The sequence below is a fragment of the Notolepis coatsorum genome (assembly GCF_963971535.1).
Source record: "Notolepis coatsorum genome assembly, chromosome: 8".
Taxonomy (NCBI): domain Eukaryota; kingdom Metazoa; phylum Chordata; class Actinopteri; order Aulopiformes; family Paralepididae; genus Notolepis; species Notolepis coatsorum.
This window is the reverse complement of record NC_140172.1, coordinates 53,433,118-53,460,176: the sequence shown is the minus strand read 5'-3', so window position 1 is coordinate 53,460,176 and position 27,059 is coordinate 53,433,118. Positions and strand designations below refer to the sequence as shown.

At 41.8% G+C, this 27,059-nt stretch overlaps 1 protein-coding gene across 2 annotated transcripts in view; it reads left to right on the top strand.

The window, feature by feature from the left end:
• Positions 1-27,059, top strand: part of alcama (activated leukocyte cell adhesion molecule a) — a 124,023-nt gene that overhangs the window by 62,124 nt on the left and 34,840 nt on the right. For both annotated transcript variants that reach the window (XM_084320305.1, XM_084320304.1), the window contains exons 2-4: positions 19,801-19,907; positions 23,157-23,376; positions 24,838-24,902. In XM_084320305.1, coding sequence (XP_084176431.1) covers positions 19,801-19,907; positions 23,157-23,376; positions 24,838-24,902 — 392 coding nt within the window. The remainder of the gene's footprint in view (positions 1-19,800; positions 19,908-23,156; positions 23,377-24,837; positions 24,903-27,059) is intronic.

Here is a 27,059-nt window from a genome sequence, read left to right as displayed (position 1 = left end):
TTAATGAGGACAGTGGCGGATGAGCCTTGAAGGGGGAGGGGGGGGGGGGTGGGTGGCGGTTGTCCGACATTGTCCCTCACAAATATACCCTTTGTCCCACATTTGGTTTATTGGGATCTGGTCACCCTAGTTGGGCCACAGAAATGAGAATTATTGTGAACGGCACTGGATGTGTTAAGAACAAATGATTATCTTAATAGCATGGTTTAGTATATTTTGGCTTAGCTTTGCAAAGTTATTTAAACCTGGGAAGAAGTTGGTGAAATGTTGAGGCTAAACAGCTTCTATTCACTGTGGCATCTTGCAGTGGCATTCAGGCCAGTTACCATGTGTTATATCCAGCTGTGGCAGCTTGCAGTAGCATTCAGGCCAGGCTTGTACACAATTCATACCCAATGAGGTACGACATACCCAATTTAAATGAACAATGTGAAGGCAAAGAACCAACCGAACCAAAGTGCTTACACACAGCCATGTTATTTTCAAAAACTACGCCTTCATGACATGCACATAGTTGTACAAAAATAAATCATTTTCTATGCATGGAACATTTACGACTTAATTTGGGCATTTCCTGATCGTGAGCTCTACAATGTGTCCATTGCAGCAGTTGCTTGCATGGAATGACACAGAGATTTGACACAAGGTGCCATGCCTATGAGCCCCCACTAGGGGCAGATTTACTAAGTGAGTGAGTGAGCGCGACATTGTCGGTTTTTGAGGCGCCTCGCATCCATTAACACACTATAAATGTCATAAATACAATCTTGTCTTATACAAAGTGCAATTTCTGTGAGCGACCACTAGGGGAAGAGTGGCTAATAGTGAGTGAGTGAGTGAGTGAGTGAGTGAGTGAGTGAGTGAGTGAGTGAGTGAGTGAGTGAACGTGTGAGTGAGTTAGTGAGTGAGTGAGTGAGTGAGTGAGTGAGTGAGTGAACGTGTGAGTGAACGTGTGAGCGAACGTGTGAGCGGACGTGTGAGTGAGTTAGTGACATTGCCGGTCAGAGAGGTGCTTCACATCTAAAAAACATGAAATATTACAAGTAATATAATACATGCACAATAATAAAAATGTAGTCTACTGTGCCAGGAACAATATCAAAGAGGAGGGAGGCTAGCTTACACGTTTTTCAAGTTGTGATATGAGTTGAATAGTTTATGGAATTGGAGTTTCTGACCAAGAGGGGGAAGATATTTCCACAGTTGAGGGGCAGGCGTGCTGACAGCCCCTGCCTCCCATGGAGGCCAGCCTGGAATGTGGGATAGAGAGCAGACCAGAGTCCGCGAAACAGAGTGAGTGAGCGAGCGGGTATGTAAGGGTGAAGGGGGGGGGGGGGGGGGGGCTGGTTGGCAAGTCCATTTAGAGCTTTGAAGGTGAGCAGACGGTTCTTATTATATCAGACTAACCTTGGCATTCTTTTCATTTTGTTGGGGGGGGGAAAGGATGAGCAGAAAAGAGGCTTTGAGCTTCGGTAACATGAGACGAGTTGAGCCGTATAATGGTTTGTTGTATGGTTAGGACGTGTCTAGTATTTAAAGTAGTTTAAGGTATATCTATATATGTGGATCCACACAGACGTATGCATTTTTACAACTTTGACGTCAACTATGTTGTATTTGTTTACATAGTGAATCCAATAATTGTAAATTACCCTTTGCAATTATATTGTAACAATTGTGCAATGTAACAGACACAGACACATACAGAGTATGGAGGATGGAGTGGTAGACAAAATAAGACTTAAAATATTGCTATACCATAAAATATGAAATATATTCTGGCCATATTGTCCAGCCTTAGTTTGTTTTTGTTGCTTGGGTTCAAGTCACAAAACCAAAAGCTAGTCCCCTCAGTTTTACATTCAACTGTTAACTCATTGGGCACCAAAAACGTAATATCTCGTTTTTAGATCCTTTGATATTTTTCCTTTGATCCCCGTTCTAAACACTCACACACGCCGGAGCTCTCTAGGTCTCCCTGGCTCATCTGCCTATGTTGGAATTGCAATGGCAATCGAATCTCACCAAGTGGCAGTATCGCCTACCTTTTGAACTGGGAACTGGGGATACCACTTGTCTTGTGATCCACTCCGGGTTTTTCTGCCTAGGAGTGGATCACAACATAGCAATCGGTGGAAGATTTTGTGCCTCAGTCAGAGCTATTCTTTCCCGTATGGTATCCATGCCCAATATACACGAGTAATTGCGATCGCCATGGGATCCACTGGGATTTATTCATTTTGGAGTATTTTCTGACTGAGGTAAGGTCTATCTTAGGTAACCTGCTGGTATTTTTTTTTTACGTAAAACATGCTTGACAAACACGATTGCAGTTTCTAGTTAAAACGACCCCCTTGATGATTTTGTGAAGACACATATGTACATTGTATATACCTTTGATTTGGACGTATTTGGGGTTTCAGGCGATCAACCAGAACGATTTGGGCATATTGCATATAACGCGTCATATCTCGCTATCTATGAAAAAAGACTGGATTATTTTGGAAAGGGACGATGTTTAGCGTGTAATAACGCACAAACTACGGTATGTAGAAATGAACTGATTAGTCAGTGATGGACTATGAACAATGCCTGTCAAATGAGCCATACTATTGTCTTTATAGCTATAATACATAACACACGATGGGTCTGCAAACATTGCTAAAATGGTCAATAATGCTGGCGCTAGGGGTGGACGGTATGGTCTAAAATGTATATCACGGTATAATTTGAAGCATAGACGGTAACGGTATATATCACGGTATCAGTGTTTCCGTTAGAATACTTTTTTTTGCCTGATAGGCAGGCTATATAAAGAATGACATCCTCAAGGCATGTAGATTTATAATATTTTAACTTAAAACTAGGCTACTTTTGCGTATAAAGTCATTATATTCCAAATAAAATAAGTCCCGAGTCCGTGCTGCTCCCATTGCAAACAGCCGGGCTGGATGCTGGATTTTGCTAGAAGCATATGTAGCTGCAGAGCCAGCGGCGCTTTCAGGTCTGGTCACAGCTTTCAGCCGTTGGGTGGGGGGGGGGCGCTGTTGAGCGGACCTGACCTGAAAGCGCCGCTGGCTCTGCGGCTCTGCAGCTGCATGCTATTCGCAAATCCACTGCTCCAGCCATCCTCCCGGCTCCCGCTGCAGCCGTCGTTATCATAACACTACACGCATATCATAATGTTTACAGCAAACTGTAGTTGATCACCAGGTATGTTTTATTAACGTAGAATAATTCATATAAGAAAAACGATAGGGACATCTCTTACCTTTCTCCACTGGTTAAAAATGCCAGGAACTGAAATTGAAACTTGCTGTGCGCCGCGGTGATATGTGTTTATTATGAAATGACAATTGCGTGTTGACACGCCCACTGCGCGAAGCCTCCTAAATAACTTTTTCCAGTTTGCACATATCTATTATCTATGACTAATTCTATCTATTTTTAGGGGCAAATGCGATTGAAATAGTCGCGCTGTGGTTACATGACGTCATTGCTATTTTAGAGCTGCTCTACCGGTTACACGGTATAGTCAAAATCCATACCGTAGAGCAAATTAATACCGTTTATACCGTATACCGTTTATACCGTCCACCCCTAGCTGGCGCCATTGAGTACAGATGGGGAAAGGGCGTGGCGCCCAAAGAGTTAAAGGGGCATTTCGATGAGAGCAAAAGAAAAGCCTGTTAAAGTTGTTTGTTGTTCGTTTTAGTTTTTAAGTTTTTTTTTCAAGTTTTTTTTCATCCTGCCAATGGAACTTGTCTACTGGGCTAGTACCTTCAGGCTTTGAGAGGCACATTGGAATAAAGAAACAATCTGGTCAGGGGAATATTGTAGATTCAGTCCAACAAAAGGACTTTTTTAGTTGGCAGCCATATTTCCACAGCACACGTAGAGAGTCGCAAACGTAACCCTATATATTGCAACACTCAAAAGGTCAGGCTGAGGCTTGATACCCTATTTCCATGTGAGTGGCTTGAGATTTGGGAACCGTCGATACAGATGGCCCTCCACGCAGATATTGACATTAGCGTCGATGTGCATATGGCCCGCTCGATTGACGTTGATACTGGTGACAATTTATCAGTTAAGTGCCACAGTAACCAAATCCATTAGTGACATTGACCCTAACAGCTTGGGAACAAGCCACTAGGGCTCTAGCTTTACACAGGGGTGTTGGACCTTGCAGATGGTACAAGCGTCTCCTCGTTAAGTGCTGATATTATATCCACCTTCTCTCCTTTGAGAGTTGAGTTTTATAACTAAGCAATCCTCTTGAGGAAGGCAATGAATGACTAGGCTAGGGCTTGTATAAAAAAAAAAAAAATGGAATTATAAATGAGAAGCAGCTTCCAAAGCAGCTTCTTCAGCGCATCTTATTCACAACAGCCAAGATGAGGCATGTTTTATTCTCAAGGCTGGCTTGTTAATGTCTTGTTGAGAATAATTCATGTCACTATCTTCATTCTCAGCAGCCTCCCACCCCCAACCTGAACATTATTCCAGTCCACACTTTCAGGGGTGGTTGGTGCATTTGAATGGTCCACAGTTGAGTCGTTTTGAATTTAGAATGCCCAGTAGAAGACTTGTATGTATGTGTTTTTTTCCCATACTAACTAAAAATGTATGCTCTGATTACATCATCATCGGACGAGAGGTTCATAATGGCCCAGCCAGCTCGCTCCGGCACTCAACCCAAGGCTTTCATTTTCATCTCTTATAATAAATACAGCCCTCTTTTCTTTTACAAAGGAGATAATTTAGCATCACGCCAGCCAAGTGAGCCCAGTCTCATTATGTGAATGATTAGCCTACTGGCCAGAACACACAGCACCCAGCCTTCTGTCATCTAATATTATATTCCATTACCTTTCTTGATATTTTAGGTTTTTGCCGTGGTATCGTTTTAGAACCTGCATCGTAATACTTAGGCTAGTATCGGTATAAAAGTCAAAATATTGGTATCGTGACAACTCTATTGCCAGGTGTACTACATTTCACAGAACTTTTTTTTTTTTTTATATTTTTTTTATTATTGCAAAACAAAAATTATTAAAAGTCAGTACTCAACACACAATGCATAATGAAACTTTCAGTAAAGGTGGTTAAAATATATGCAAGTACAGAAACAAGATAAAACAAAATTAGTCTATAATAACATTTTAACCGTATACAGTGTATATCCAGCGAAATTACAATTATATAAATGTTAGTATATAATATACCCCTAATACCTATTTTCTAAAACCCTACACACATATGCTCCAGCTCGAACCCCCCCCTCCCGGACCCCCTCTTGGATAGTACCTCCATTACCCCTCACTCCTAACCAGACACTACCATTATAAGCTAGCTTTTATTCTCTCCACCACTTCTAACCACATTGACATTTTGGATTCATTGAGACCCAGAATTCTTGCTGTAGATATTTCTTGATATATCACATCGAGATATGTAAGAAACCACACTTTTCGGCACATTTTTTCCGGTTGAAACCAACGTGATGCGATCAGTTTTTTAGCTACTGTGATACCCGATAAAACCAATCTCTTTAGTTGTGGATTCACTGCAAACTCAAAAACATCATTCAATAGTAATACCGAGGGGTGTACAGGTATATTCCAAGATACGAGTATTGATAATTGTTGGGACACATCTTTCCAGAATGCCTTAACTGGTGGGCAGTCCCAATACATGTGCATAAATGTTCCTTCGTCCCCATTTGTACATTGGGAGCATTTGGAGTCTTGTTTAAGCCCCATTTTGCACAGCCTTATAGGAGTCAAGTATGTCCTGTGAATATAGTTCAGATTGATTTGTTGATGATCCGGGTTCCTTGATGTAAGTCGGACATTTGCCCAGGCTCCTTGCCAATCAAAGTCATTTTCCAGGTCTGGTATATCCCTATTTCACAGAACTTTAAGTTCCTTCACCCCACTGTTCTCTGCGTTTGCACCGTGGTGTAAACACCTGTGGTGATTTAGTACAAATGAGTCTGCTGACGTATGATAAAGGTCTCATCCCAGTGTCTCACTAGAACACAGAAGGAATATTTTCTCTGATCAGATCTTTGTGATCACGGTTAAACGAACAGACCAATGTTCCTTTTATACTCTTTTGCCATATATGGGTCCTCGCATTGAACAGGAACGTGGAACAGACCGCACAATGCACTGGCGACTCACAGAGTCCAGGTGACAGGACTCTTATTTCCAAACGAGGTGCGCCCAAATTGCCTACTAATAAGTTATAACAATCTTTAAATACCTGAGCTGCAATCATCTCACCTGCTTAATGACAGCTGAAATGAAATGCTGCTCAAATCATTCAGAACAATCAGCGCCGCAAGCACCACCCCCCAAAGTTCCTGGACTTTATACATGGCTTATAGGAGTGATTATTATCCCTGGTCGAGTGGTCCTCCATGACGCCTTCCAGCATCACCTCACCTTTCATAGTCATTATTACAGTTCTGCTGGCCAGAACACACAAGCCCCCTCCAGCATTAGAGCTTCACCTGGATCTGCCTTTTATCCTGCTCCTTCAACTCCTCTTATGAAGTCTGCAAGGGTTCTTCTTCTGCCCCCCCCCCCCCACCCACCCAAATCCTCTGCCAAATCCTCTCTCCTGTCCTCCTTGATTTTAAATTGAACCAAATGTGGAAGAACACACAGGCTTTAGTATAGAAGGTTTCACATTCCACGTTAGGCCTTTCATGTCTCGTAAAGCCCTCGCTTTATTCCTCTGAAGCAGTGATACACAAAGGCAAAAACATGCAACTGGATGATAGAATGCAACGTGAAACAAATCAGCATTATATTTGTACGTGTTCAGAGATGGGCTTTCTTGTCAGTCCTTCAAATAGTGTCGTCTTGCTTGACTAACAAACGTAGTTCATTCTGTTAGACGCTTCAGTCGAGGATCTATCTTACCTAATAGATTAAAAGCACATCTAGTTAGAGCTTTATTATTATGGATTTCAGCTACATTTGCATTACAAGAGGCCACGGCAGGTGGAGACCGAGATCCCAAGCATAAGCTTCTCGTCGGTAGGATCTCTGGGTGATGGGGTCATGGGGTCAGGAGTGAGGTGTGTATTATTGACAGGCACCTCCAATTTTGATAACTGTCCTGGATTCATTAATGGTCACTATCATTTTTCGCTACTTACGATGATGGTATAGTGACCAAAAAAGTGGAAATACCATATTACTACCATTGGCCTCATGGTTTAAATTGGATAATATCATGGTATTATTTAAGTGCAAAAGTGGTACCATGACGATACACCTTTACCATGGTAAGTTATTTAAACAGTGGTTGGTAGCATGGTAAAACTGAAATTACCAAAGTATCAAACTACCACAATCATTGAGATTGACCATGGCATCCATGTTGAAAGTGTGACCATGGCGTCCATGTTGTTTAGTCTCTGTATAGCTATTTCATGACACAGGTTAAAGTCAAGAGGCCCTTTCGGAGATGCAACATTCTTTGCCCGACAGTAGCCAAGACGCTGTGAGGGCTAGTTGAAAACGTCTCCTCATATCTCTACAGGTGACAAAGTCAACAGACAGTGAGATCACTGCTCTCCGCTGAAGCAGACCGACTCATCTCTCATTTTTAGCCAGCGCTCAGCCTGGGTTTGATCAGGAGCACCAGTCTAATGACTCACACATGTGTGTACTGTGCAGGCACGCACACGCACACACACACACACACACACACACACACACACACACACACACACACACACACACACACACACACACACACACACACACACACACACATACTCACTCACTCACTCACTCACTCACTCACTCACTCACTCACTCACTCACTCACATAAGCAAAGACTCATTGAATCTCTTTCTCCTTTTCTCACTCAAACATATTACACACTCTCATACTCTCTTTCTGCTTCTCTCTCTCTCTCTCCCTCCCCCCCCTCTCTCTCTCTCTCTCTCTCTCTCTCTCTCTCTCTCTCTCTCTCTCTCTCTCTCTCTCTCTCTCTCTCTCTCTCTCTCTCTCTCACACATGCAAACAGCTGGAGAATACAGGCAGATAGTGTTAATTTTCCTATAAGGCCAAGGTGTTTTGTACCCAGGGCCAGGGGGGTCTGACTTAATTCACAGGAGATATACCTTTCCAGAGATGGTGTGTTTGATTTGGATGTTTGCTCGACATGAGCAGTCACATTTCGCAGCTGCCATAGCTGGCATGTCTTGTAGTGGGTATATACAGGTGTACATACCAGTACACATATTTTGTAAAGGATGGTTTAAACTCATTGTGTTAGAGAGTGACATACTCGTGAATGAGAAATATTATGTCTTTGTTTTTTGTTTGTTTTTACAACCTTAAAGTTGATAGTCAGTCAGTCAGTCAGTCAGTCAGTCAGTCAGTCAGTCAGTCAGTCAGTCAGTCAGTCAGTCAGTCAGTCAGTCAGTCAGTCAGTCAGTCAGTCAGTCAGTCAGTCAGTCAGTCAGTCAGTCAGTCAGTCAGTCAGTCAGTCAGTCAGTCAGTCAGTCAGTCAGTCAGTCAGTCAGTCAGTCAGTCAGTCAGTCAGTCAGTCAGTCAGTCAGTCAGTCAGTCAGTCAGTCAGTCAGTCAGTCAGTCAGTCAGTCAGTCAGTCAGTCAGTCAGTCAGTCAGTCAGTCAGTCAGTCAGTCAGTCAGTCAGTCAGTCAGTCAGTCAGTCAGTCAGTCAGTCAGTCAGTCAGTCAGTCAGTCAGTCAGTCAGTCAGTCAGTCAGTCAGTCAGTCAGTCAGTCAGTCAGTCAGTCAGTCAGTCAGTCAGTCAGTCAGTCAGTCAGTCAGTCAGTCAGTCAGTCAGTCAGTCAGTCAGTCAGTCAGTCAGTCAGTCAGTCAGTCAGTCAGTCAGTCAGTCAGTCAGTCAGTCAGTCAGTCAGTCAGTCAGTCAGTCAGTCAGTCAGTCAGTCAGTCAGTCAGTCAGTCAGTCAGTCAGTCAGTCAGTCAGTCAGTCAGTCAGTCAGTCAGTCAGTCAGTCAGTCAGTCAGTCAGTCAGTCAGTCAGTCAGTCAGTCAGTCAGTCAGTCAGTCAGTCAGTCAGTCAGTCAGTCAGTCAGTCAGTCAGTCAGTCAGTCAGTCAGTCAGTCAGTCAGTCAGTCAGTCAGTCAGTCAGTCAGTCAGTCAGTCAGTCAGTCAGTCAGTCAGTCAGTCAGTCAGTCAGTCAGTCAGTCAGTCAGTCAGTCAGTCAGTCAGTCAGTCAGTCAGTCAGTCAGTCAGCCAGTCAGTCAGTCATTACAGTAAGCAACATTGCCTTGTAAAAGGCAGAAAAACATTTACAGGTAATCAACATTTATAATCAATATTTAATTGTGTGTGTTTTGTGTTTAGAGTTTTGTGAAAAGGGAGGGCAGTTTTGTGAAATGTGTTTGAGCAATTGTGAATAACGGTCAAATGTTTTTTTTACTGTAATATAAATTAGTGTATAATTTTTACAAGTGTGTTTCATTTATCAAAGGATCTGAGGTGTTCTGCTTATTGTGTGTGTGGTTGTACTAATTGTGTGTAGTGTTTCGGGCCCTGTCAGTCAGTCAGTCAGTCAGTCAGTCAGTCAGTCAGTCAGTCAGTCAGTCAGTCAGTCAGTCAGTCAGTCAGTCAGTCAGTCAGTCAGTCAGTCAGTCAGTCAGTCAGTCAGTCAGTCAGTCAGTCAGTCAGTCAGTCAGTCAGTCAGTCAGTCAGTCAGTCAGTCAGTCAGTCAGTCAGTCAGTCAGTCAGTCAGTCAGTCAGTCAGTCAGTCAGTCAGTCAGTCAGTCAGTCAGTCAGTCAGTCAGTCAGTCAGTCAGTCAGTCAGTCAGTCAGTCAGTCAGTCAGTCAGTCAGTCAGTCAGTCAGTCAGTCAGTCAGTCAGTCAGTCAGTCAGTCAGTCAGTCAGTCAGTCAGTCAGTCAGTCAGTCAGTCAGTCAGTCAGTCAGTCAGTCAGTCAGTCAGTCAGTCAGTCAGTCAGTCAGTCAGTCAGTCAGTCAGTCAGTCAGTCAGTCAGTCAGTCAGTCAGTCAGTCAGTCAGTCAGTCAGTCAGTCAGTCAGTCAGTCAGTCAGTCAGTCAGTCAGTCAGTCAGTCAGTCAGTCAGTCAGTCAGTCAGTCAGTCAGTCAGTCAGTCAGTCAGTCAGTCAGTCAGTCAGTCAGTCAGTCAGTCAGTCAGTCAGTCAGTCAGTCAGCCAGCCAGCCAGCCAGCCAGCCAGCCAGCCAGCCAGCCAGCCAGCCAGTCAGTCAGTCAGTCAGTCAGCCAGCCAGCCAGTCAGCCAGCCAGCCAGCCAGCCAGCCAGCCAGCCAGCCAGCCAGCCAGTCAGTCAGTCAGTCAGTCAGTCAGTCAGTCAGTCAGTCAGTCAGTCAGTCAGTCAGTCAGTCAGTCAGTCAGTCAGTCAGTCAGCCAGTCAGTCAGTCAGTCAGTCAGTCAGTCAGCCAGTCAGTCAGTCATTACAGTAAGCAACATTGCCTTGTAAAAGGCAGAAAAACATTTACAGGTAATCAACATTTATAATCAATATTTAATTGTGTGTGTTTTGTGTTTAGAGTTTTGTGAAAAGGGAGGGCAGTTTTGTGAAATGTGTTTGAGCAATTGTGAATAACGGTCAAATGTTTTTTTTACTGTAATATAAATTAGTGTATAATTTTTACAAGTGTGTTTCATTTATCAAAGGATCTGAGGTGTTCTGCTTATTGTGTGTGTGGTTGTACTAATTGTGTGTAGTGTTTCGGGCCCTGTTTTCAAAATCGTGCTTACAGTAAGCAATCGAAAGAAACTGTATCACAACTACTGTAAATGCAAAAAGGGGTAAATACTACGGAGGAGGAGGGTTTAGGGTATTGTGTTTTGTGTTTTAGCAATCGTGAAAAACGGTATGATACTATTTGCCACATTACAACATTACACAATTTCATAATGTATATATTTTCTGTAGCTTGGGGCAAAGGGCCTTTGTCTGTCATGTGATCTGTTCACTTGATGCTACATTAGAAGGAAGGTGGAGGAGGAACCAGTTGAGGGGGAACTTACACAAACCAGACAGTTTGAGAACCGCTGTTCTAGATCATTTGATCATCTATATTAGTGTATATTAGTGTTTGAATATACTATAATTATATACTTATACTATTACCTTACACCTTGAATACAACATTTTGTTTAGATCTGACTCTGCAAAAAGCAGGTCTGTGACTGGTGGTGTTGATGGGTTGGGACTTGTGTGAATACTTTATGTATATCATCTAAATCTGCGTATTTAAAACCACATCTAAATGATTTAAGGTTTATTTCGCAAAGCAAGGCCTGTTTTCACCTGCTCTGGAGTCCTTTGTTACTGTAATATGTTGCATAATAGTAAGGTAAGAGCAGATGCCTTATACTGTAGATGCCAGGGCAGACAAACGCATGTCTTCAGGGCAGAAGTGATTGCAAGCTTTTGCTTGAGACATCTTGGTACTAAGTTTAAGTGTGCCCAGGAGGAAATGAAGAACTTGCTGAATTCTAAGCTGTAGTTTTACTGAAGAGAAGGCCAGGTGTGCTCAAACCTTCCATAGTTTGGGCCACAACAAGAGGTGTTGTTTCATATATTCAGTATTTTATCTTTATCTACTATGCAAATGACCCTGTAGAATTTTAGCGTGGGTTTCCTCTGAGTACTGTAATACATGCATGCTACAGTAACTAGGTAGTAGGTACATACTCCTACCATTACCACTGACCAAGGCACTGGCATCAGCACTGGAGTCTGTGCCCACTGCTCCAAAATGAGCAGAGGACACATTTCTATATTCTATATTCTATATTTAATGATCACTGTACAAAAAAAACAATTCGCATTTCTGCTAGAGACGCAAACATTTAGAATTTAAGAATTACATTTTTGTTTTGGGTGGTATATATAAGGGGTCTGAGGGTCACCTGATTAGCATAAAGCATGAATCTTTGTGAAAAACCGAGACTATAAAAAAGGACAAGTTCACAAATTGCGACACAGAACAAAGAACCATGTGGTGGATGAAGGATATCTGTTATTCTCCGCGATCATAGTTTTGACTTGGAACTCCTCTCACACAGTTAGGGATGGGTACCTTTCACATTTAATCGATACCGGTACCCAACGGTACCTTTTTTCGGTACTTTAGTCTCTAAAAATGTAATTTACCTACATCAGTTGTGAAAAAAAATATCTAAACTTCAAATAACTACACTTTCGACAGTTTTCGGCTTGCCATTGCCCCGACTGCTTTGTTGTTGAATCAAGTCAAATCCTAGGTAAGCGTATATTGTGCGTGTGAATGTTGACATGAAAAGAAAAAAGGAAAAGAATTATAAAAAATAGAGTGTAAAAAAATATATAATAATAATGTTTACTTTTTTTTTGTATCTCACATGAATCGATACTCGGTAGTACCGACGTGTTTCGGTAAGTACCTTTAAAAGTACCGAATTCGGTACCCATCCCTACACACAGTTACAGCACAAGTCTTATCTCTCGTTCCTGATCTGAAGAACTTATCCCGGGGATGCCAAGGACTTGGCGTAGGATTGCTTTTTCCACCTCGTCAAACAAATGCAGGGGTACGTGTCGTCAAGCCTTGTGCTGCTGTTTGCTTTAAGCTGAATGCCGCCAGCTTCTGTTGGGGAAGAAAACACACCATTTGCACATGTCCTCGTTCCCTCCTCCCTTCCTCCTTCCCTCCTCCCTTCCTCCTTCCCTCCTCCCTTCTTCACCTCCTCCTCGTTTATCTCTTCCTGACGACTACTTGTTGCCATGGCCTCCCATACCTGTGTAGGTAATGGAAAACGCTACCGCTTTGTTGACACACAGCCCCACCACCCCACCCCAGCCAGGGCCGTGTTAAGCTCAGGCTCTGACATAGGCTCTGACGATTTCTGGGCCCCCCTCCCCAAAAAAACATGCACGCGCAGCAGGGTTTCCGTTAGAAAAAATTGTTGCCGGCCTCAGTGTCCGGTAGATTTCAATCTACCGGTCAAATGAGAGAAATTTCGGTCAGAGTTTATTGAGCTTAAAAACAATTGATAGGCAAAAGAATGACAACAAAACAAAAGAATGACATCATCAAGGCATGTAGATTTATAATATTTTTACTTAAAACTAGGCTACTTTTGCGTATAGTCATTATATTCCAAATAAAATAAGTCCAGAGACTCCGTGCTGCTGCCGACTTTAAATCAAATAGGTGTCTGTGGGCAGTCGCCCGACATTAATAAACAGCACTACAGCAGTCTGTTATAATCACATTTTTATGAGCTAACAAATTCCGTTATATTGGACATTTGTATTAATTATATCAAGCGAAGAACTGAGAAATTTGGCAGAGAGAGACGGCAACATTATCGTGGGTTTGCGTGACGACTCTCTCTCTCTCCACCTCCCAATGACTTATTTGCGAGAGTATGTCGATGCAGAGCAGCAGATTCAGCTGTTTTCTGGCTCTTTTCTGGCTCTATCTGGGGACCGCTCAGCAGCGCCCCCCACCCAACAGCTGAATTGCCAATGGCTGAATTGGAGTACTGCACTGTGCCGCTGCTGCTCCGGCTCTGCAGCTGCACATGCATTCGCAAACCCAGAACTAAGCTCTCGCTGACAACGTCGTTGTCATTATTAGAAGCAACGATGAAACAAATGTAATGATTGTTTCGTTCATCGCATAGGCTATTTAATTTTAGCCTATTTTAATACAATTCAAATAATCAAATTGTGCTTAGAGGGAATTATTTTCACCGGACATTAAGACCGGAGAGATTAAATATGTCGGACTTCAACAGATTTTGCCGGTCAAATACCGGTAATTACCGGCTAACGGAAACGCTGACGCGCAGTCGCGCACATAGTAAAGTAGCGGCATCGTTTCACAAGCATAGCTCAGTGTTACAGGGTAGCGGAATAAATTCAACCGAGCTTCATTAGACGCCACAAATCATATTATTATGATTGTGGCCTACTTAGTCACAACACGATAAAAATGCAATAACGTGCCTATAAGAGTCACACACACACACACACACACACCTTCAACACCATGGACAGCGACGCTGTCACAAAACACAGACCATATACGTTTTATAGTGAATTACTAGGCTATAGTTTAATGATAGTTTACTTTTAATGACAGAACTCTATTTAGAATAAAATGCCGAATAGGGATCTTACGACTTACGAGACCGGGATGCATCGTTATTCGTCGTGCGCACATTTTGCAATATTATACCATATAGTATGGCTCGGCAGCCCATCACACACAAGCAGATAGCAGACCATGTACAGTATGACTCGGCAGCCCATCACACACAAGCAGATAGCAGACCATGTACAGTATGACTCGGCGACCCATCAAAAAATAACACAGTATGCTATGACACGGCAGAACATAATATACAGTATGGCTCAACACACAGCGGAAAAGTTATTAGGTTACTCACCATTGTTGCAGCTGACGCGCCTTGCTCCAAATTTGTAGACAGTAAAGCAAAGTGGCAAAACTCGTCCACAAAGTTCTCCTCCAAGTCCTGTGGGTATTGTCTCCTCAACTTATCTGCAGCTGAGCGAATTTCAGTTCTGCTCAATGAATGAATCTGAGAGAGGAATCCGAATTTCCCCTCTAACTGCTTGTATGCTTCATTGCATCACCGTAGTTCCACTCAGCTGGCCTGATTCACATTGAACACTTTTAGCATTCGCTTCATCGTTCTGAATACTTTCCAGGGCTTGCTTTATGGCCTTATAGCCCACTCGGGGGGTTTTGTCGCATCAGCCCTTGCTGACCATCTGGTGCTAGACAAGCTTTTTTAACGCGAGCTTGCGTTCCTGGCCATGCTCAGAATGTCGAAGGTGCGACATGAGAATCTCCCACCGTTTTGTAGAAGCAGAAAATAAATTATAAAGACTCTGGATACAACCGAAAAATTACATGGCTTCAATGCAGCATTCGGCAGCGTATGACCCTACTAAATTCCGTAGGCAGCAGCTCAGATGATGGTAAATTGCTAGCATAGTTGCTACAGTAGCTCCCGGCTGATGCTCGGACGTTAGCTCACCGGGTGTCTTATGTTCGACTGAATCGTCCTTTTTATGTATTTTTAGGAATCGCCCCATAGCTTCTCTCTGCTTTTCAATATGTTTTTCTTCCATTTTCTTTTTTCTTTCTTTTTGCTGACCCCTAAGTCGACGACACAAAAATGTTTGGCATGGTACTTTTGAAAATATTTGTAACCGGATATTAACGTAGCCTACATTCCCGCTCAGAGAGAAGAGGTTACACTATTATTGACATGTATTTAAAAAAAAAAAATTATGTAGCGTCAATGGTAAGTTAATAATAAACAGATTTTTTATTTTTAGAAAAACATGAATTCACACCATCATAGACAATATACTTATTCACACACTGGCGCGTTACTCGTCACCCCAACACACACGTCACAGTAAGTTAAAGGGATACACAACTCGTTACATATTACGATACCAGAACCTGATTTTTTTTTAAATAAAAATACCTGTTTTATTTCTCAGTATGTTTGTACTACAAAAAATTAAAATAAAAATAGATATATAAAGAAAAAAAATAAAGAAAATCATTTTCATAATTGTTTTCAAGTTCATTTTCGGGCCCCCCTCCCCCACGAGATCACATATGCACGTGCCTATAATGCCTATGCATTAACACGGCCCTGACCTGAGCCACATACTGCCTACAGTAGTTAGCTACAGACTATGATAGCCTTGTATGAGAGAGTGTGCAATGTGTGTGAGTGAGAAAAAGATAGATAAAAAGAGTCTCTGCTTGTGTGTGTGTGTGTGTGTGTGTGTGTGTGTGTGTGTGTGTGTGTGTGTGTGTGTGTGTGTGTGTGTGTGTGTGTGCGTGCACAGGATTGTGTGTCTGCCTGCGGCCTGCGCCCACATGTGTGAGTCATATGTAAGTCACATGTGTGTGTGTGTGTATATATATTATATGTGTGTGTGTGTATTATGTGTGTGCGCAGGCTTGTGTGTGTGCCTGCACCCACATGTGTGAGTCATATGTAAATGCATGTGTGCATTTGTACACCTGGCTTGTTCTGAAGTGGCATTGGGATCAGACCTATATTCCCTGAGCTAGATATTCTCACTCAGACCCTTAGAATAGTTGAGCCGTCTCAAATGAAACAAAGTGCAAAAGGTCACAGCCAGGAGAAGGAGCAAACCAACTTGTCTCATTCATGTAAACAATGAAATGCTCCTTCATAGAGACGTGTACACAGCTGCCCGCGGCTCCGTGGAGCCAGAGCCGGTTTTTGGCATAGGCAAATGCTAAGGGCGCCACCACCCAGAGGGGGCACAAAAGAAATATATAATAAATAAAAGTTTCCCATTTAAATTATGACTAATTTTGACTAATACTACTAATTAACAGCGGGTCTCATTCCCCAACATTTTCCAAAGAGTTCTCTTGGAAGACTTATCTTGGAACCGACTGAGACAGAATCAATGACTCTGAGTCCCCAACATGCTGGTAATATGTCTTAACACTTTCAGCGCCACGCCTGGTTTTCCGTTTTACCGCTTGAATGCCACCATCAGCGCCAATGTTAACGTTAATATCGCCTAATGTATGTTTTAAATTATGGCTATGTGTCTAATCTGCCCATCGCATTATCAAAGACTATTTTCCAGTCAGTGCTGTGAAGGCAGATTGTTTTTTTATCGCGTCGTTGCCGTTTCAGAGCAGTTAGAAAAGCCCCCGTTTTGATATAAAAAACAGCTCATTCTGGAGCATTCTATGAAAATCGTCTTTTAGTGGAATATTCCACAACGTTGATATTCGTCGGCCTTTTTATGAATCGTTTTCAAATAAACGCTAGATGATCAATATTATACGTGCACGCACGCACATTACGGCCGCGCACGGATAATCGCCTCGTTGATTTCCTCTTGGACTTTTACAGTGAAACCGAAAGAAGACATTTCACAAAACAGCTTATAACTTCATCAAACTTACTCTGATTATCCTACCACTGATAACATAGAGTCCTTACCTGACATCAGATGGTATCCAACTGGTATATTCCAATTCCTGATCACCATTCGAAAAAATCGATACGTGTATGGATCCAACGCGATACAGTAGAACTCCATGATCCGCGGGGATCTGAGGCTCCAGAATGAACTCTGGTAACCCCGGCTGGATCAGTGAACTGGAAAATGTGGAGTACCGGATTTTTTTCCCCATTCATTTTCATTGAGTCCATTCCAAAATCACTTATGTCATCTGGGAGACGACAGGGGGCGCTTTTTTCCACAGTGATCGTCGGCGCCCCTCGGCTATACTCGGGTAGGCTCGGGTGATGCAATAATTTTTCAGATCGCAAAAAAAAAAAAAAAAATCAGAGAAATCTTGTGAGTGGCTAGCAACCACCTATAAAAAAACATGAGAAATCTCGTGAGTGGCACTGAAAGAGTTAAAGGGGCTATGTACTGCTATTCCTAGCACTATTTGGGCAACTTTACACAATTCCTGTTAGTCTATTGAAGACATTTGTAAGGTTTTTTTCAAAAAAATTCATTGTTTTATATTTCTAATCAAGTACTCAAAACCATAATTTTTCAGCCTCAAGATTTCAGGCTGTTATGGCCTGGCTCCGCCCATAAGCACTTTGAGTGACAGTCAGTCCAACAAACTAACACATCCAACTGTCTCTCAACTAAGACATCCAACAAACTAACACATCCAACTGTCTTTCAACTAAGACATCCAACAAACTAACACATCCAACTGTCTTTCAACTAAGACATCCAACAAACTAACACATCCAACTTTTCTTTAGTTTTTAACCTACTTTCTATAGAACTTCATTCTTAGATGCTTCTATAGAAAGTAGGTCAAACAAATTAAAAAAGGTTTTCTTTGCCCTATAGGAAAAAAAAGTTTTCTTCGCCCTATTTTTTTAATTTATTTTACCTACTTTCTATAGAAGCAGCTGGGAGGTGCGCTGTTTTAAGTGAGCGTGGGTTATTGAATTGATTGATTGCTAATTTTATTACTGTCCGCCTTGTTTCCAACTGGTTAAGTTTAGGCCCTCTTTCGAAGTTCGTTAAGGTTAGAGTTTGGAACCAGGGCTGGTGGTCTATCGCCCTGCTCTAAAGACAAACTCTAACCTTAACCAACTTCGAAAGAGGGCCTAAACTTAACCAGTTGGAAACCAGGCGGACAGTAATAAAATTAGCAATCAATCAATCAATTCAATAGGCCATGCTCACTTAAAACAGCGCACCTCCCAGCTGCTTCTATTGAAAGTAGGTACAAAAATATATATAATTTGCAATTAATCAATCAATCAATCAATTCGCGCGATTTTTATTTTGTTCCACAATGACTCATGACCCATCAAATACATCATCCAACATTGTTTAAGCAACTAAGACATTCGCCGTGACAGAATCGTTTTTTATTTAGTCGTTATGACGCTATCAACATATCCATTTGTAAAGATTATTGTCCGCCATCTTGTTTTTTTCTACAAAGTCGCACGGCGGAGTGATAGTAATTCGGTTGTGGGCGGGTCCTGGGACCAAGAGCGTGGGATTATGAAAAATAAATACGTGTAAATTGACTGTTTCAGCCAATCAGAATCGAGAAATTTGCATGTCGTTGTATAATAATTAGTATTCCATGCTCTACCAGTTCTGGGAGTGGAAGAAAACAGCAGGATCTCAGTTAGGAAGTACTTCTTATGAGAACATGCATGTGGATTTATTTTGTTTCTACTGTGCACAAGACTTCTTTGCGTGTATGGACATGACAAATGACACTGACCATCCCTGAGTTGTGATTTAAGAGGGAGTTAGAGGTGAAACCTGGTCTTAGTTTGCGTAGCCTACTGGAGTGACCAGGAAGGCCCATAAAACTAGTTTCTCTTTATGCACGGTGGGCAGGTAAGATGTGTGTTGATAGCCTTATGTGCTCAATGTAGTTTTATTTTGGTGACTAAATTATTAACACTCATGACAGCTGAGTGACAGGATACAGAAGTTGTAATAATAATAATAATAATAATAATAATAATAATAATAATAATAATAATAATAATAATAAACTTTATTTGTATAGCACCTTTCATACAGAAACTGCATTAAGGAATTGCATGAGGCTCATGATGAACAATAGCCCTCAAAGCTCCTTTAGTCACGCGTTGCCCAGGCAACTCACCACATCCTCTGATCTCACTACTTTGGAATGATCAGAATTTAAACCCTGGCTTGTTCTGCCTGTTTAGGTGCGAGCTGAGAAACAGTTGGAGCGTGAAGACCTTTACCAGCCTCTCTACTCAGATCTGACCTCCATCCATCCATCTTTCTCCTCCTCCTGCTTTGCACACAATGGACTTATGCTGCCATAGCAACCCCCCCCCCCCCCCCCCCTCACTCCATTGTACCTTTTTGGCAGGAAATGTTGCACTGTGATTCAAGATTCAAGAGGTTTAATCATCACATACATACACAAGACATAGTGAAATGAAGGTGGCCATGCCCGCCTTCGATTGTGCAAAAATACAATGTAATATTGTCCAATTGAACAGCAGCAGTGGGCTAAAGTGCTAAAACACAGTCCTATCTCGTCTCGCTACTTGATTTCTACCCAGAGAGCCTTTGGTGTGACACAACAGTCTGGGCCCCCCCAGTCGTAAACAACACTCTGACTTCAGAGGGTGCTGTTGTCCGTGTGACTCATCACACTACTAGGTCATGGAAGTTCGACTAACAAGTTTGACTGAAAGCTCATTGTTTTCTTCCTCTTTTGTCTTTAGTGCGGAGCCTGGTCACTGTCACCGGCCTTTACGGAGACACTCTGGTGATACCGTGTAACAACGGAGCTGCCCCGTCGGAAAAACTCATGTTCACCAAATGGAAATATGTAAGTTGTTATTTGACCTACTTTCCGTGTCCGCAAACAAAGATATGTCCCGTCCCGTCCCCGTCCCCCCCAGGCTACACTTGAGAAACACTGTTGCACCATAACACCATATTGCACATTGCATTTTGCACTGCTAAAAGATTTGCACATTACTCATCTCATTACACAAGTAATAATATAGTATAATATCTACATCCTGATCAGCACTGCACACTTTTAGAACTGTATATAGTCATCTTTATTTTTAGTCATCTTATTTTATTCTATGCTAAATGTATTGTATTTTTATCTTATTTTATTATTAAGAATCTATCTTACTATTAAGATAGAAGCTGCTATGGTCGAGGGACCACAATAAATATAATTTCACTGTTCTTGCTGTAAAGTACTGAAATAAGTGACCATAAAGGAATCTGAATCTGAATCTGAATCATGTAGATATTTCCTTTGGGATATTGAAGTGTCTCGTACGCAGCACCTGGGTCTGATCTGACGTGGATTTGTTTCACTTGGAATCCCACTGGCCTGGGTGTCTTCACGCTGGAGCCGCAGATTCATTAAGACATATGTTAATAGAAGGTGCCAAATAATAACTTTAATAATAACTTTATTTGTATAGCACCTTTCATACAAAAAATTGCAGCTCAAATTGCTTCTCAGCAGCAAAAAAAAAAAAAAAAAGACAGACATAAAATGAGCAATGCATAGAGTACAGACATATAAAACAGACATAAAATGAGCATAAAAAAGATAGCAGCAAAGTGGACAAGGTAAGGCAAATCACAGTTTTTCACATTAGGATCTAACATTCCAATAGACCTCTTTGTTTACGGTTTGATTCATTTTTTAAATAGACAGTAATCATTTCTCTGTATGAACTAGGCACATTTCTTACCCAGAAAACTTCAATATTGACTGGCCAAGGATGGAAGAGACAGGAGCTCACTTTTCTGGTAAACTCCCAATAAACTCCATCTGCAGAAAAGTGAGCTCTGTCTTCCATCCTTAGAGAGTTCGAAGTCCCGTCTTTACTTACTACTTACTACTAATACTTTGTAGTTTTCTTCCTTAGGTATTTTTTTTTATCCTAAGCAATTCCTTTAAATCAGTTAGGCATTGCATAATCACCCTTAACAACAAACACTTAAGGTACCCAAAACAACCACTTAATAACTTCAACAAGTCTACAACATGTCTTTTAAAGCAGGCCTATCTGTTTCAAAAGGCCTTTGATTGCTAGATTTTTCTTTTTTTCTTGTGATTAAATTTTTTCTTGTGCTGTTGTCTTACATTTTCTGTTTATACTATAATTTTATTTTTATTATTATTAATAATTATTTTATTTTTGTAACTATGTTTTAACCCTGTAGCACTTTGGGATCCTAGTGAATGAAAAGTGCAATACAAATACAATTTATTATTATTATTATTATTATTATTATTATTATTATTATTATTATTATTATTATTATTATTATTATTATTATTATTATTATTATTATTATTATTATTATTATTATTATTATTATTATTATTATTATTTAATATATATATATTATTATTATGATTTATTTAAAAAAGAAATTATCATTTGTGCCTTTCACTGCCAGATTTCTTGTGTTTAGTTTATGCGTTATCTCCTGCCACATTCCTTGTTTCAGACTAGATGTAACCATTGGATCATATTTCCTCTGGAGAATATGTTTCCTCTCAGCATATTCATCAAGTAGAATATGCTTTTTCTTCCTCTGTCCAATTTGGTCTTCTTTTCCTTCGACATTTTAGACGGTTTCAGAGTGACAACAATGACGTTCTAACTGTGGTAAACGGCCTACTTAACCCTTTCACCGCCGCACTACCAAAACAGTTAACCCTTTCACTGCCACACGACAGCCGGTTAACCCTTTCACTGCCACACGACAGAAGGTTAACCCTTTACTATCACACTACCGACGGTTAAGGGATCAGTCTGAGGTGTTTGTTGTAACTGTCTCAGGCAATTTTCTAAACTTGTTTTGTGCAACCAAACTCAAGTCCTTTGCATTGAAAGCTGGGCTGAAGTGCATTGAGGATAGTGCTTGCCTTCTATCGCTATGCACTATAGCTCTCTGACATGATTGCTATGATTCCCCCTACAACATTTATGCATTCGACTCCATTCAGCCTCCTCTGCTGGGAGACAAGAGAAGGGTCAAGCAGTTAGCAAGGTATTGTTCAGTTTCTGCTGTTATTGGAGACGCTCCTATTTATATCTATGACGTTTTTTTTTGTGTCTCTCAATATCTTATTGCATTATTAGTCTTTGACATAATTGAATGGCTGAATGTGAGGCACAAGTGCTTTGGATAAAGTGCCATATAAATGCAGTCCATTTACCATCTACTGTACCATTCAGGGAGGAGATGTAAATCTTTTTTTTTTATCCACTTTTTCTCCCCATTTTAAATTTTTTCTCCCATCCCAATTTCGTATTTCCAATTCTTCCCTCCCCTGTCTTGAAAGTTGCTAGACTATGCCTCCCACTGGTCGGCTGTAGTGAGGATAGAAGCCTTGCATCACGTGTCCCCTCCGGTACACGAGGAGGCAGCCTGTCCTGTCGCATATTTTCACTGCAGCAGCTCGAACTCTCAGCGGCGAGGAGTAACGCGTGGGAGGCTCACGCTGCCCCCGATACTTCCTATTTCCGCCGCACCGGCGTCACCCAACCGACCTGTAGGAGTCGCTGTCCACACCGTCCAATCCCCACCCACCGGCTTTCCCACCCTCTAACACTTGCCAATTGTGTTAGTATGACGGTTAGCAACGCCGAGAGCTGGGCTCGAACCCAGCATCTCCTGCGTTGGTGGCGAGCGCCTTGCCCACTGCGCCACTCAGCCGCCACAGGAGATGTAAATCTTAAGTGTTACCAGAGACATTTCAGAGGGAGACTAACCAAGTCCTTCTCACTTCCTGCAATACGTCATGTGAACTACACTAGGCACAGCATTGGTGGACTTACACCCCCCCCCCCACCTTATGAGACTAGATTAGGCACAGGCTCCATTCACTCCAATGGGATATGTAGAGGGTTTGGCTGAATATGCATATTTTTTCTTTTACCACAGAAACCAAGGTAAATATTGAACCTTCTCTGTTCATCACAAAAGACGTTTGTTTGAGACGTGTCCAGCGGTCTCGCGCAGGGGGGGGGGGGTTAACGATTACAATAATCATCTCTTCCCCCAACGTTTTCCTCCCGACACGTTCCAGGAGAAAGACGACAGCACCTACGGGGACCTGATGGTCAAAAAGGCCGAGACAGGCGAGCGCACGGGGCAGCCCACGGGCGAGTATGCCACGCGCGTCACCATCGCCGACAACTCCAGCCTGCTGATCAGCCGGGCGACCCTGAGGGACCAGCGGACGTTCACCTGCATGATGGTGTCAGACGACAACCTGTTAGAGTACCCCGTCACGGTCCTTATTCACAGTAAGTAACCTGTTAGAGTACCCCGTCACAGTCCTTATTCACAGTAAGTAACCTGTTAGAGTACCCCGTCACGGTCCTTATTCACAGTAAGTAACCTGTTAGAGTACCCCGTCACGGTCCTTATTCACAGTAAGTAACCCGTTAGAGTACCCCGTCACGGTCCTTATTCACAGTAAGTAACCTGTTAGAGTACCCCGTCACGGTCCTTATTCACAGTAAGTACCCCGTCACGGTCCTTATTCACAGTAAGAAACCTGTTAGAGTACCCCGTCACGGTCCTTATTCACAGTAAGTAACCTGTTAGAGTACCCCGTCACGGTCCTTATTCACAGTAAGTAACCTGTTAGAGTACCCCGTCACGGTCCTTATTCACAGTAAGTAACCTGTTAGAGTACCCCGTCACGGTCCTTATTCACAGTAAGTAACCTGTTAGAGTACCCCTTCACGGTCCTTATTCACAGTAAGCCTGCTGGATGGTGTCAGACGACAACCTGTTAGAGTACCCCTTCACGGTCCTTATTCACAGTAAGCCTGCTGGATGCTCATGCAGTTGTGAAATGAAAAACTGAACTATGAATTCCAGGCCATGACCACAGCAACACCAACAAGATGCACCAATACACAAAACAGCCACTCTCAGAATGGTATTATTTAGTTTCCTCAAAAATACCAAAATATTTCCTTTTGTATATTGTGATACATATTTATTTCCATATTACACAGCCTTAGCTGAGAGTGCTACTAGTTGTAGTCTTGTTTCCATCCACACAGGTGTTTTATGTTCTTGGGAAATGGACATTTTATTCGAAGATCTGTAGATAGATTACTAACAAGTAGTGACAGTATTGTATTGCCTAATTATAATTCTGTTGGTTGCACACTGGATTTAGTCACAGTTGCCAATTATTATGGAAATATATTGGGGAGTTTATTATTATTTTTTAAATACATAAAAATACCATCCATGCATCACAGCTTCCTTATGACTAGGCTGTGATTTGCATTTTGAAGTAATTATGTGGCAGGACATTTTTTATTTTATTTTTGTATACATACATACATGCCCAGCACGAAATAAGGATAAGGATATCTTTTATTAATCCCTCACGGGGAAATTCCAGTGACTGGACTGATTGAACACGCCTGAAAGAAATAGCAGGGTTATTATTAACTGACGGTAGACTGAAGTCATAGCCAACCTCAAAGAAATGCAAATAGTATGAATAATACAAGTGACAATAGTAATAAGGGACCGGCTCAACAAGTGGGTTATAATCTACTTCCCAGTCTCTCTACATTTGCTACAGTAATAATAGTCCTGGTGTAACGCTGACCTTCTAAGTTCTGTAGGCAAGATAGAAAAACAGGAAAACTAGGAAAGTAGCAATGAGGAAGTAGGAACAGCCCTCTTCCACCCATCCTCCCGTGATGATTAATTCTCTCCTTTTCGTGTTTTTCCAGAGAAACCGTCATCACCTCAGATCATGGACAAGGCGAACGAGCTGGACGAGGACACACTGGAGATGGTGAGATACTCTCTTAATGCCTGGCAGGTGTACAGTACATGTGAGAGCTTAACCCTTTCACCACCACACTACAGAAGATTAACCCTTTCACTACCACACTACAGACGGTACCACACTGTGGTAGTGAAAGGGTTAACCTTATGTAGTGTGGTAGTAAAAGGGTTAACATTCTGAGGACAACGTAACTATGGCTACTAGTCGTTGGAACCTATGGAGTTCTAGAATTTCTTGAATTTCTCTAGAAACTTGCAAAAATGTCAACCTGAAAGGGTTAATGCCTTTACATTTTACAAGCATGTAGTGTGAAATCGTACTTTCTTTAACAGGGCACACTGGCATTCTTATGCAACCCCCCCATGTTTCTAATATGTCGGCCCATTTACAGGCCACTATTTTGGTACTATGTTATCTCCCAGGCCCTGCTGTTTACCTCTGAGCTCCTGTTAGGCTGAGGTTACACCTTTCGTATCATCTTCGTATTGTTTTCTTATACGCATCGCCGCGTATCGCCGCGACGTCATGCGCCTCGAGTCACACTTTCGTTTTTTTTTCGTTTTTGTCAGCCAAGCACACTGATGTAGTACACTGCCAAAGCAGTAGGTGGCAGTAGGTGGCAAACATGAAGGCAATTTCAACCAATCAGAACGAATGTGCCAATACACTTCCTGGAAGCTCCAGCAAAGAAAATGTCAACAAGGCAGGCGCCTATGCCGCGCCACCATCTTGCTCAATGCAGCAATTCTTTTTTCAGCAAAGCCTAATAAAAGTGCAATAAACAAAACGGATACATTCACTGTGTGTTCTGCCTGTCATTTGTTGATGAAACAAAACTAACATCAACACAAGTGACCACCAAGAGCGGATAGTTTAGGCTAAAAAACGATCGGTAGCATTGTAGCATTGTTAGCTCACGCTACTTAGCCAGCATCAAAACTGATGATATCGCGAGCTATCAGTAGTTAGATAACATTAGAGACAACGCTGTGTGTATTAAACAAAGGTGAATAGATGACTGGGCCATTTTGTTTAATGCTTCTTAAGTTGAAAGAGGAACTCTGAGCTAACAGGGTCTGAATCCTGATAGCTCACGTTAGCCAGCTGCTCATGCCATCGGTAATGCTAGCAGAATGAATGGATGTAAACTTTATTTAACATATTGCATATGGGTACAATACAATACGGCTCAATACAAACAATTGTTAAGGGAATGCAGACTGTTGTAGCTTGGACTGGGGTCCTTATAACAATAACTTGACAACACATGGTAGCTGAAGCTATTTGGGACACGGAGCTCTGTCCCACACACACACACACACACTCTGCTGTCACCGGAAGGGCACGCAGATGGTATCTACTGCGCATGGGCGTTTTCGCAACAACGGCTAGCGTGCTGACTACACGCTGTTTGTCGACTCGTTTTTTTGCGTATCTCCAAACGCAAACACAATTTTGCGTTTCAGCCGTATCCACAAAAAAACGCCAAAAAACGCGTTTCTGTGTAGATAGGACATGATACGTCGTCAAAAACGTATAAAAAAACGCCAGGAATACACTAGTCTAACCTCAGCCTTAGCTTCAACGCTGTTCACAATTAGATCTAAAACAACAGCACAGCACACACAGAGAATACACCTTTGACTACCACTTTATATCCCTGTAGAGTACACACACACACGCACACACACACACACACACACACACACACACACACACACACACACACACACACACACACACACACACACACATTTGAGTTATATCTTTATGTCCATAAAGAAAAGAAAATCAGCATATGCAAAACAGATGCATAACACAACATGAACACATGGTAGTAGGGCTGGGCCATGTACATACTTTTCTTAGTTCTGGCTGTATAACGGTATTTGATGGTATATGTTTTTCAGTATAGATTACAATATGACATATTTTTTGTAATATAATTGTCACAGAGCTATGTCATTCAGAATAGTCAATTATTTAACTTTTTTAATACTGCTGCAAGGAACAATCTTTTGATTAACAAAAAAATATACAGTATGTCTGTATATACAGTACTGTATTTTTTACAATGTAAATATTGTGAACAACGGTATAGTAAAAATTCATATATTTGCATGGAGATCGATGACAGTATACCTGCATATTCGGTACACCTCC